The 13712-nt window shown below is 38.1% G+C and overlaps 1 protein-coding gene across 1 annotated transcript in view; it reads right to left on the reverse strand.

The window, feature by feature from the left end:
- Positions 1–6504: 6504 nt before the first annotated feature.
- The window catches only part of LOC124555482 (adenosine 3'-phospho 5'-phosphosulfate transporter 1), a 97213-nt gene continuing 90005 nt past the window's right edge, over positions 6505–13712 (reverse strand). The window contains exon 8 of the mRNA XM_047129406.1: positions 6505–7877. Coding sequence (XP_046985362.1) covers positions 7710–7877 — 168 coding nt within the window. The 3' untranslated portion in view covers positions 6505–7709. The remainder of the gene's footprint in view (positions 7878–13712) is intronic.

The raw sequence follows: 13712 nt of genomic DNA on the forward strand, positions 1-13712 counted from the left end.
AGGGTGTTCAGTTGCTCTGTCTTGGACCTCTCAATATCAGGAATGATGTTCAAACATTTTTGTTTATGTACGGTTTTAATTTTTGGTAAGAGCCAGAAGTCTCATGGTGCTAAATCTGATGAGTAAAACAGATGTGAATACGCAGGAATTCGTTTTCTGTCCAAAAACTCATGAATCAAAAAGTGAAGTGCATCACAGAACATTGTCCTGATGCAGAAGCAAGCCACTGACCCATTTTTCTGGTCTATTTCTTTGTACACTGTTTTAAAAACGTTGCAGTATGACTTTGTAAAACTCATTGTTTATAGTTGTTCCCTTTGGAACAAACTCTGATCGCACTACTCCCTTAATATCAAACAAAGCAATAAGTGTGACTCTGATATTCAATTTTGACTGATGTGCCTTTTTAGGGTGCGGAGATTTACTTGATTTACATTGGGAACTCTGAATTTTTGTCTCAGGGTCATACAGATCGAAGCAAGTTCCATCTCCAGTTACAAATTTGACACGAAGTCCAAATCTTAACGAAGATGATCCTTGAACTCTGTGTAAAATGACACACAATTTTCCTTGTGTTCATTACTCAAAAGTCTGGGAACAATTTTGAACCCACTTGTTTCATTTGCAAATTATCACTTAAAATGTTTTGGACAGAACCGTACAAGATGCTAAGTTCTTTGGTAAGTGCTCAAAAAGTTGTTCGCCTGTTTGAACCAACAATTTTTGCTGCTTTTTGCACATTTTCTTCTGTTTTTGAGGTCAATGGATGTGCTTCTTAACGAAGATGATCCTTGAACTCTGTGTAAAATGACACACAATTTTCCTTGTGTTCATTACTCAAAAGTCTGGGAACAATTTTGAACCCACTTGTTTCATTTGCAAATTATCACTTAAAATGTTTTGGACAGAACCGTACAAGATGCTAAGTTCTTTGGTAAGTGCTCAAAAAGTTGTTCGCCTGTTTGAACCAACAATTTTTGCCGCTTTTTGCACATTTTCTTCTGTTTTTGAGGTCAATGGATGTGCTGAATGTCGCTCATCTTCTGCCGTCCCATTTCGCTTATAAATCACTCATACATCTTGTAAACAGTCTTCAGAGATACAGTGTTATCAACATACAGGAATTTCAATATTTCACAAGTTTCATTGGCAGTTTTTTGCAACTTGAAATAGAACTTAATGTTGATGCATCATTCAAAATCCATGATGCATGATAGAGACAGTAAAAACAACCTAACTCTAGCATCTAATCGAAAAGTCAGAGCGTGTTCCAACTTGATGTTGTCTTTTTCGACAGTTCAGGTAATTGGACAAATTACATCAAATGGTTGTATTGTAAGCAGATGCTACTAAAAAAAAAAAAAAAAAATCATTCACGATCTTGTTTAATCACATCTCATAGGTGTGTAGTTACAACCATTATTATTATTATTATTATTATTATTATTACTACTACTACTACTACTACTACTGATGACAATGATCAAGAATAATTAAAGCAGCAGCTGTTCAAATTCCCGAAATGAATCCAGTTATTGATGATGATTTATAATAAAGTAAGGCAGGGGAAGTTTCAGCCATTATATTTCCTGAGAACTATGAAACCAGTCATTGGGATGAAAGACAACGACGACGACCACCACCAACACCACCACCACAGATGTTTCCACAAATTGTGAAATGAAAACGTATGCAGTCAGTTTTTCATTCAAACGTCCTCTAGTGTGATGTAATCCAATATGGTATCAATAGTGAGAACTATAGATGGTTAAGACTAATTATGAATGCTTGTGAGAGTTGTGTCTGCAACATTTGCCTGTTTGAGCACGTCAATGTTCAGGCTGTAGCCACACACAAATATGACAGGGAACCATCACTTTTCACTCAAATTGTTATGTAGAGCCATGTCTCTCACAGAAAAAGGGAAGCTGATGTCCACTTCTCTGAGCAGCTACGCTTCCTACTTTTCTCATTTTTCAGTCAATCAAGTGCAGTGCTGCAACTCAATCTTTGGGCAGAAAACTATTAGTCCTTGACACATTTTAGGAGAAGTAGCATGGAAGTGCTGTAGAGCACTGTGTTAACAACCGCAGGTCAGCAGCTGCAGTGTGGCGACAGGTGGGTCACAATAACAAACATGTCAGTGGATTGCAAAGCGAGGAGAGTCGACCTCAGCAGTATACAGTACTGGACAGCAGTAGCTGTGCAGCAAGTGGGGCGATGTCACTCCACGAGGATGAGTCTCTTGTTATGCCAATGTGACTAGGCACATGGTTTTAGTTGGTTGGTTGGTTTAAAGGCAGGAGAAGGGACCAAACTACGAGGTCATCAGTCCCTCGTGGTTTTAGTGAAGCAAATGGGCATCGGAGGCACATAAATAAGTATGGATTTTGAGGCAGGCATCATTTTTTGCTGGAAGCCAGCAGCACCGCCACAACGTCAGAGAGAGAACTGGGCACTGCTGGCAGCAGCCACGGGTTCCAGATTGGGCTGCACCTGCTGCCAGCACTAAGCCTTTCACGGGACTTGGTCCACAGCCCTGCCAACCTGCAGCCGCTCACATTGAGTTCCTAATGGGACTTGATGCTGTAGTGCCAGCCGCCGTTCAACTCCAGTCTGAGGGCAGCAGGTTAAGTCCCATGCACAGCAGACACCACATGCTGCCATTGTGGCTGCATGTGGGCCCGAGGGACCAATCCCCAAGCAGAACACCGTCCCAACACAACACATAGTGCCACTGACATCAACAGCCGTGGTCTCCAAAGGCTGCCGGTCTCAACAATGCAGGGCACCAGCTGAGGCGCTATGGGTGAAAGCTGCCGCCTGTTCACCAGCACCAGCCAGGGACAATGGGGGAGGCATGCCTGCCTCACTACATCATATATTGAAATCAATGAAAGTTCTAACTATTCACAATGTTTGCCCCTGGCCCCATGGCCTGTCACCACCACTCACTCTTCCCCCAGCTTGCCTGTAAATTAGCTTTATTATTCTATCTTCACAGACATTTTATTGCAGTTAGTACTCCTTTTTACTATTTGTGTGTGTTAGATTTCATATTAAATGTAATGTAAAATATTAAGAACGCCTAGTAACACGAAAGAGTGCCTTTTGATCTTAATCTTACTAGCGTAAAGAAAAAACTGGCTGGAAAAAATTAAGTCTTAAAGTTTGTAATGTATATTACGCTTTTAAATGTTAGATATGAAAAAAAGTTGCAGGAAGAAAGACATAATCTTGACCATTTTGAATCAAGAGGCATACACAACAAAAAGGAGAGAAACACAATATATAAAACGGGCTCAGCTACAGAGAAGATTTCTACAGATACTGAAGAGCAATGGGAGAGAAGGCAGTTTGCTTCTGGATAGCAGTCGTTATAAAATACATTTTAGAGCCACTACACGGTGAATGAAGTTGTAGCACATGCAAAATGGGTATAACATAAAAATACTATGATAATATGACAGAAATATAATACAGGGAAGTGAAGGAAAGAAAGATAGACACGGAAAATTATGGAAAGAACTAACTATGACTAAATATAGTGATTTAAAGGAAGAGTATGCATTAGAACGCGTGTGTATTGACTCAGGATTGCTGAATAATTTTCTATACCACTGTTACTCTTTGTTACCTATAGCTTTTCTTGTTCTTGTTGGACGATTCACGAAACCTGACAGTTCCATATCTAGCATAAGATAATTTTGGACACAGACGTCGTCGTCATTTTTGGTGAGTGTTATCTTTTTATTTGATGTAACTCACAGCATTTGGTTAATAAATATTTTTGAATTTTCATGCTAATGATAAATAAAATACAAGAGAGGTTTAAATCAAAATTTCATTTTACAAAATCAGAAAATATACAATAAAAATTGGGGCAGAACTGTGTGTTTTTCAAACATATAATAAAAAGTTTGTAACACATTAATATAACATGGTTATAAATATTTCTTCACAGTGGTCTCCGTATTCCAGATTAGAGAAACATTGCATATGTTCCAGCACTTAATATATTGTTATTCATCATTTCTTCATGCTTTGTTTTCTACATGAACTAAGCTACAATAGTGTCACACAGGAATTATGGAACTGGATAATTTCTAATGTGATTCTTAACCTTGAATAATTTATAATACTCTCTTTAATTTTCTAAATACCCATTCCAATATCCAAATGTTCATGTTCCAACTAACTTTCCCACTGCAAGGTTTCAAATTTGTTACAGTGTTTGTGGTTTTTGGTGCACTGAAACCTTGTGAACATATATAAAAGGGCACTGGAAAGCACACACTGCAATATTTTGTAAACTCTGGATTTGGAAACCACCATGGTGGAATGTCTACAAGACAGTAATAGGGGAAATCCAGTAATGTATGCAGTTATTTCATACAAAAACACACATTTTAGTTGAAGTCTTACAACATGGTCTCCATCATTTCCAATAAAATACTTTTAGTTCTGTACACAGAGCCTCTTGTTAATACCACTCAGTGGCAAAGGAGTTACTAAGTCTGTCACACTATTTAAAAAAATTATGACTGTTGATAGAATAATAGTTTGGCATGTGTACATTAAATACATACGGAACACACTAAATTCACATTTCTAGAACTCCCACTCCCACATATATTCCAGGAGAATTGGTGAATTAAACAATACACAAAACAGCATAGCACACTTTCTTCATTAAGTATCTTACAAATGTATGACCATATAAATCCAAGTATCAACATTTACAACAAAAGATAAATACAGTGCATATTAATGGAAAGTGAGGAATTGGTAATGGCACAGGTCATGTATTATCAAACAACATCATACAAATAATACTGCAGTTTTGTAAAGCTTATGAGATAAGGCTATTTTTAATTCCTTTGCTTTGGGAGCATCTAAAATTATTCAGTAATTTATTACTCCCATGGAGTCTTAAAAAATTCATCAGATATAGAAGACAGTCCAAAGTTATGCAGAAAACCAGCAATTTATTTTTAACACATGCTCACTACTGTTCAAAATTTATTTATACATTTAATCACCAAAAACTGAAATTATAAATGCCTTTGAGATCTGTTTTCTAACACATTACTCTATTACAAACATGTTAATGAGTAAGCAAATATCTAAATTTGAACGTGTAAAACTGTTATTCTCATCTTTAAAATTTTAGCAGTGTTGATGACAAGCAAATGGAAGGCCATCTAACATTTGTGTAAAGCAATTCCACAAACAGAATATAAAGCTAAACAGCAGCTGGTATGGTTAAGGAACATTGCCGTTGTAAATCTAAAAGATGTCACTGACCAATCAGCTCATCACTCTGAAGACTGATCCAATCAACAGGTTGCCAATATTAGTCATACAAAAAGAAAGTTTGTGAACTATCATCATTCAGTTAATGACAATAGGGTGTGCGGGTGGGGGTGGGGGGAGGGACTGACTAAGACCGCAAACATTAAAGTCAACCAGAAGGCTTATGAGAAAGGAAACAATAATCATGTAAAAATTATCTGAATACAATTAAAATATCCTTCTGTGTCATTTTTATACAATATCTTAATAGTTCTTAATAAAATATGGCTAGTGGCACAGTTTGGTTTCTGTAGAGAGTCAATAACATAATAATTGAATTTTCTTTATTTATTTTAGATTTCTTTGACAAAATACTGACCTAATGAACCTTCAAGCCAGAAGCCACAAGTATACACTAGTAAGCCTTAGACATCCTGCTTGGAAGTAACTACAATGCAATTCAATGCATAAAGTCTCTCTGGAAATGTAACTGCTCTGTCACCTGTTTGTGACATGATATTGTACCATCTCCAATTTTCCTCTACACATTATCATTCACATTTTATTTTTCTTAACTGATTTCAAGCTAAGCTTTATGGGTTTGGCATCATGTAGTAAAAGTACTGGCAAGCTCTGTGGAATGGTGCCCATTTGTTGCAATTCCAATGGATGGCATGCAGCAAGCGAACTGAAGCTAATCGCATTCCACACGTACATTTACAATGAAGGGTTTGCTAGGCAACAGCTTCATAATGCAGCACCAGAGCTTAGAATGCTAATGGTATTTAAAATTATGTACATTGTCTCATTCATGTAAAAGAGTTCATCAATACACAAAGTAACTTGGAAAATTTATTGAATAATGAGTTAGTTTTCTTAATTTTCAGAATTTCTGACTGCATTAAAAACAAAATAAAAGGTGAAATACAATTAGTGTTGAAAGTATTCATTTATTTCTGAATTATAATGTGTAATATGTAAGTGTCAGTATATGAATGGACTGTACACCTCTGTGCACGGTTCACCAAAATGTAACTTTATATTGTTATTATGAGTCACAATGACTCAATTTGCAGTTCAGAAAAGTTTTTAATTAATGGATGGATGATTTATGGGTTTACATTAATTTCAATGAGAATGGCTCAGAGAGGGAACACTCCATTGACATGCATTAATTACATGTGGCATTTTGATTTATGCCCTCCCCCCCCCCCCCCCCCCCCCAAAAAAAAAAAAAAAAATGAAATCCATTGTCTATTTCCAAAATATTATGCTGCCATTTTAAAACTCAAGTATATTCAGGAACTATTCACTAAGACTACATGGACATTCATTCAAGCAACTTACAGGTATGTGAATTATCTACTTCTGGGTTTATACCATTCAATGTGAGTATGTTCAAGAATCATTTCCTGAATCAGTAGCCAATGTAATTATGACACTGTACAGTCTGTGGTAGTGAATCTGCTAGGTGAAAGCTTCACACAACTATTTCGACAGATGGAAATAAGAGCATTTCCACTCAGACTCAGTGGAATGTTAGCATATTTACTGTTGTAGGAAACAGTATGCTCTGTCTCAAACACTGACTTTAATGCAGCATAGTAGTTTGTAGATCATTTTAACTTTAACACAAACATGCTGATGAAATTGTTAGGTTATTAGAGATCTGCAGCATTTTAGTTAGTGTCATTGACATATATAAACCACATGGACAAAACAGTGGCGAATGAGGACAAAATAAACGTTTTCTGATTGTAAATATCCATAAACTCAAAAACACATAGAAAGTGGGAAGATATATTGTAGATGATTTTTGCATAGCTAAAATTCAGTATAAGTTTATTCTTGGCATATCCAAAAACATGTATACTGATTTTTGTTACAACACAAGAGTAATTCAGATAAAACTCTGCATTCCAGCACTTACTGACTGGTCATTTAAATTACTATCATTATTTTACATCAGATACAAAATAATTATTGGCCTCAAATATCAATAGCCTTTTTGTTTAAAAGAAGGCTGTTATTAATTTGTCTTTTCTGTTAGGGTTTAATGTCTCGTCGACAACAACTAATTACAAATGGAAGAGAAGAAAAGGTAGTGATAAACTCAACATCTTTTTCCTCTCTCTTAATCACAGCAATGTCACCATCTTTGCTCCACTTATCAAAAAGAGTGATTCAATCCATCATTACTATTTCCATTAGTTAGCTTAATCTGTGCTACTTTGTTACACAAACTGAGCCTAACTATCATTCTGCCACCCAAGAATATTTCTAAAATGTGGCTTACAAAATAATACAGAACATCATCAGTAATGGTTGCTACATAATTTCAATGACTAATTTTACAAATAAAATAAACCTCAGTGAAGTTGGGATGCAATGGAAAAATGAGTTAATGGCCATTTCTACACCTTGATCCCAGCAGCCACTTGAGTCTTCTTTCTAATTGAACGTAACCTCTGATTGCAGTACACTCGCAAAAAAATTGATATAAAAACTACAAATACTCCAATAATGCCAAGAGCAGTAATATGATGTTGATAAATTATGCACGATAGCAAGATGGCGAGGCCCTGCAATAAAAAAGGTTATACAAATTATTAAACATCAAAGTGTTACAAGAATAATTATATTGCGAGCATGAAAAGAAGTTTACTGAGTGTCAACTTATGCAGACTAGTCTTCATAATAACTCTCAGAGACAATATTTGCCTTAATGAATTCCAACTCAGAAAGTGCACAAAGATGTACTAGCAATAAGAAATTAAGATTTCTGAAAAAATGAAGTTTGCACATGAGAAAGAAAGTGCCAATATATCTTTCTGGTACAAAAGGCACAAAAATCAGCACATGAATGAAATAAAATGGAGCAGAATGATGTGCATTGAGGAAATGGGTCTGTCATACAATTAAAAATTTTGCTTGTATGTATGTCGCACATGCGCGCGCGCGCGCTCACAACAGACAGGACGCCAGGACGTGGGTTTGAAACATCGTTCTCCCATATGCGAGTCCAGTGTACTAACCACTGCGCCACCTTGCTCGATGAGAAGAACATTGCTTAGCTGAAGGAGCATTTCAACAGTTGCAGACTTGTCTGTGTCACTGACCAGGTGCCGTTGTTGCTCACTCAACTGGTGGCACAACAAGAATTGCAATTGCTTCCACTGCCCAAAAACTTTTGAGTGTCTCAGCCTGCTGCAGGAATGTCGCTGGTGGTGGTGGTGGTTAGTGTTTAACATCCCGTCGACAACGAGGTCATTAGAGGCGGAGCGCAAGATCGGGTTAGGGAAGGATTGGGAAGGAAATCGGCCGTGCCCTTTCAAAGGAACCATCCCGGCATTTGCCTGAAACGATTTAGGAAAATCACGGAAAACCTAAATCAGGATGGTTGGAGACGGGATTGAACCGTCGTCCTCCCAAATGAATGTCATTGCTGGCATGCTGAATGACAAAATGAAGTTCTTTAAGATGAATTGCTTTTCTTATCCTTGGGTCCACAACCATCAAATATTGATTAAAAGATTATGGTTTCACTTTGGCTGTTATTATCTGGAGAGAGGGAGAGGACAGAAAAGTATAAGTTTTATTCGCCACTGTTGGCCAACTTCAACAACATGTTTATCATCAGTGTGGTTGAAATCTGTACATCTACACCTACACCTGCAGTTACATGATTACTCTGAAATTCACACTAAAGTGTCTGGCAGAGGGCTCATCAAACTACTTTCACACTATTTCTCTACCATTCCACTCTCTAAGAGTGTGTGGTGAAAATCAAACACTTAAATATTTATCTGTGAGCTCTGATTTATCTTATTTTATTACAATGAAGATTTCTCCCCATGTCATTGGATGTCAACAAAATATTTTCATACTCTAAGGAGAATGCTGGTTGATTCAGGAGAGGGGACCAAATAGTGAGGTCAATGGTCCATTGGATTAGGTAAGCATGGGAAAGGAAGTCTGCCATGCCCTTTGAAAGGAATCAGCCTGCCATTTGCTTGAAGCAATTTAGAGAAATTATTGAAAACCTAAATCAGGATGGCAGGACGTGGGTTTGAAACATCGTTCTCCCATATGCGAGTCCAGTGTACTAACTACTGCGCCACCTTGCTCGATGAGAAGAACGTTGGAAATTGAAATTTCATGAAAAGATCCCATTGCAATGAAAAACGTCACACATCATATCCATGACATTGTCTCCTCTATTTTGCGATAGTACAAAACAAGCTGCCTTTCTTTGAACTTTTCTGATGTCCTCCGTCAATCCTATCTGGTAAGGTTCCCATACTGCACAGCAATAATCTAACAGAGGACACACAAGTGTATTGTAAGCAGTCTCTTTAGAAGATTTGTTCATCTTTAAGTGTTCTGCCAATAAAACCCAATCTTTGTTCCATCTCCCCCAAATACTTTTCTACACGATTGTTCCCGTTTAAGTTATTCATAAATGTAATCTGTAAGTATTTAGTTGAATTTACAACCCTCATTTGACACTAAATAATGAAAAGTGGGAAGTTATCCACATGAGTGCTAAATCCTTTACATGACACAGTAAATCACAGCATCCTCTGCAAACAATCTAAGGGGGCTGCTCACATTGTCTCCTAAATTGTTTATATAGATCAGGAACAGCAGAGGACCTGTATTACATCCTTGGGGAATGCCAGATATTACTTCTGTTTTACTCGATAATTTTCTGTCAATTACTACAAACTGCAACCTTTCTGAGAGGAAATCATGAATCCAGTCATACAACTGAGATGATGCTCCACAGGCACACAACTTGATTAGAAGTCGCTTGTGAGGGATGCTGCCAAAAGCCTTCTGGAAATCTAAAAATATGGAATCAATTTGACATCCCCTGTCGATAGCACTCATTAGCTCATGACAATAAAGAGGTAGTTTTATTTCACAAGAATAATATTCCTGAATCCATGAATCAATGTTGTTTGTTTGTTAATAAATTATTTTCCTCTAGGTAATTCTTAATGTTTGGGCACAGTATATGTTCCAAAATCCTACTGCAAATCAGTGTTAGTGATAAGGGTCTGTAATTCAGAGGATTACTCCTATTTTCTTTCTTGGTTAGTGGTGAGACTTGTGCAACTTTCCGGTCTTTAGGTATCAATATTTCATAAAGTGAGTGGCTGTGTACAATCACTAATATGGAGTTATTGTAGCAACATACTCTGAAAGGAATATAGCTGGTATACAATCTGTACTGGAGGCATTGCCTTTATTAAGTGATCTAAGCTGCTTCGCTACACCAAAATGTCTACATTTAAGTTACTCATGTCTGCAGTTGTTCTTGTTGTGAATTCTGGAATATTTAACTCATCTTCTTTGGTGAAGGAATTACAGGAAACTACATTTAGTAAATTAGCTTTAGTGGCATTGTCATCAATAACATCACCATTGTTATCATGCAGTGAAGGCAGTGATTGTGTCTTAGCGACTAATGACCTCAGCAGTTGAGTCCCATAGTGCTCAGAGCCATTTGTGTCTTAGCGCTGGTGTACTTTACGTACGACCACAATCTCTCAGGGTTTTCAGCCAGATTTCGAGGCAAGAGTTATTAAAAGCATCTCACACTGATGTTCGGACTAAATTTTGACCTTCTGTAAAACTTTGGCAATCTTGGGGGTTTTGCGTTCTTTTAAATTTGACTTGCTTTTTTCATTGGTTCTGCAACAGCGTTATGATCTGTTTTTTGTTCCCTGGGGCTCTGTTCCATGTGTTAGTAATTTATTTGGCATAAATCTCTCCACTGCTGTCAATACTATTTCTTTGAATCCAAGCCACGTCTTGTTTACACTTTTATAGTTACTTTGGGAGGAATGGAGGCTGTCTCTTAGGAAGGTATCAGGAGAATTTATATCTGATTTTTTAAATTGATATATTTTGTACTTATTTTTAGTGGTTTTGGGTGTTGTGGTATTCAGTCACCCTAAAATGACCTTGTGGTCACTAATCCCTGTACCCATTATAATGCTCCCTATTTGCTCGGGATTATTTGTTGTTATGAGGTCGAGTATGTTTTCACAACCATTTACACTTTGAGTGGGCCCCTGAACTAATTGTTCAAAACAATTTTGGAGAAAGCTTTTAGTACAATTTTGGATGATCTTTTATGCCTACCACCGACTTTAAACACCTATTTTTGCCAACATATTGAGGGTAGATTGAAGCGACCACCAAGTACAATTGTGAGCAGGGTACCTATTTGAAATGACACTCAAGTCTTCTTTAAAATGTTCACTAATTGTATCATCTAAGTTGGGAGATCAGAAAAAGGAACCAAATATTAATTTATTCCACTTGTCTAGTATAGCCTCTTACAATAACAACTCACAAGAACTACCAGATAAATTTCGCTACAAGATAGACTACTTCTAACAGCAACTAACGCATGACTGCCAACTGTATTTAATCTGTGTAACAATGGAAAATCCAGGATGGAATAATGACAATATTATGAAAAGGACAGACTGCTACTTGCTGTATGGCAGAGGTGTTGAGTTGCAGATAGGCACCACAAAAAGACTGTCAAATAAGTAAGCTTTTGGCCAACAAGCCCTCCATCTGAATCAGACAACACACACACACACACACACACACACACACACACACACACACACAAACGGTACTCACACACAAGAACACTGTCTCTGACTGCCAAGGCAAGACCTCACCCGACACAATGATCATGGTGTGTGTGTGTGTGTGTGTGTGTGTGTGTGTGTGTGTGTGTGTGTGTGTAATCTGGTCGCCTTTTTGGTCGATAACTTACTTGTTTGACAATATTTTTGTTGTGCCTATCTGCTACTCAACATCTCTGTTATACGGTTATGGCGAGTAGTAATCTATATTTTCCATAACGTTGTATTTAATATATCCTTTCTGAACACTGTTACATTCTTTGTTAACATTTTGGGTGAATTGATCTCCAGCTTTAGCCAGCTTTCAGTACCTGTAATCATTTGTGCTTCAGTGCTTTCTATTAGCACCTGGAGCTCTGGTTCTTTCCCAACACAGGTACAATTTACTACTAATAAAACCTACAGTTTCTATATCACCCCTGTACTGTATTTGACCTGCATCCTTTGAGACAGAAACCCTTTTGGTTCTTTCCTGTGACCTTCTAACCTAACCCCCCCCCCCCCCCAAATTCACTCCACACAGCTCACAGCTCCCACTACCCATGTAGCCACCTCCAGGATGTAGTGGACCACTGAGCTATTAAGAGCGAACCGATTACCCATCGCTCTCTGGCCCAAGTCATGGTTTTCACAGAACCACCTAAGCCTCTGATTCAGACCTCCACTCAGCTCTGTATGAAGATGTGCAGACAGTCCTGTCGACAACGCTACAGAGGGTGAGTTCTGCCTTCACCTCACAAGCAAGACTGGCAGTCTTTACCAATTCAGCTTACCACCTGAAACCAGATGGAATCTCTTTCGATCTAAAGCAGCACACGTCACTATTACTGACATAAGCCACCTGCAGCTGGTTCACCCTGTGTTCTTCATAGCATCTGGAAGAACTCATTTCACATCTTGTGTGACTTCCCTTAGTAAGCACACAGAGTGCACACTGGATTTTCTTCTTGGCAGCCATGTTCCTAAATGACCTCATTACACTGAACAGGCCAATAGTGATAAATAAAACATTGTATTCAAATAAGGACAGCCACAGCAGAACCATGACCTCCCTTAAGTGGTTTTGGATGACCGCTGCTTCAACCTGTCCTCCAGTAGTGAAAACATACAGCTTAGACACTTCTGTGGTGACTGCATTCTGGCAGCCTGCATTGTCAAGCAGCATAACAGCAATATAAAGTGTGGCAGTTTGGGATATTACTCGATACAATGTGCGTTCTTGACTGTTATGTATTAAGGGATCACAGAGATTTTATAGCCCAAAGTACTGCCTCTCTTTCAGAAAACTCCTCATGTTCCATTATAGCAGGACAGTGTCTGGCCACACAGACAAGGACTGTGCAGGTCTTCTTAAAAGAAAAAAAAATGTACCAGTGCTTCTCTGGCTTGCACATTTGCTTGATATGTCACCCTCTGCCCATGTCTGCAAATTTGGTTGGCAACATGTTCATCACAGTCCTCCTCCAACCACTGTTCAAATGGTTCAAATGGCTCTGAGCACTATGTGACTTAACTTCTGAGGTCATCAGTTGCCTAGAACTTAGAACTAATTAAAACTAACTAACCTAAGGACATCACACACATCCATGCCCGAGGCAGGATTCGAACCTGCGACCGTAGTGGTCGCTCGGTTCCAGATTGTAGCGCCTAGAACCGCACGGCCACCCCAGCTGGCTCCAACGACTGTGATGGATTTTGAACTCTCATACATATCACATGGGAGGAGACACCCCAGAAACATCT

This window comes from Schistocerca americana, chromosome X (genome assembly GCF_021461395.2).
Source record: "Schistocerca americana isolate TAMUIC-IGC-003095 chromosome X, iqSchAmer2.1, whole genome shotgun sequence".
In the NCBI taxonomy this organism is placed as follows: domain Eukaryota; kingdom Metazoa; phylum Arthropoda; class Insecta; order Orthoptera; family Acrididae; genus Schistocerca; species Schistocerca americana.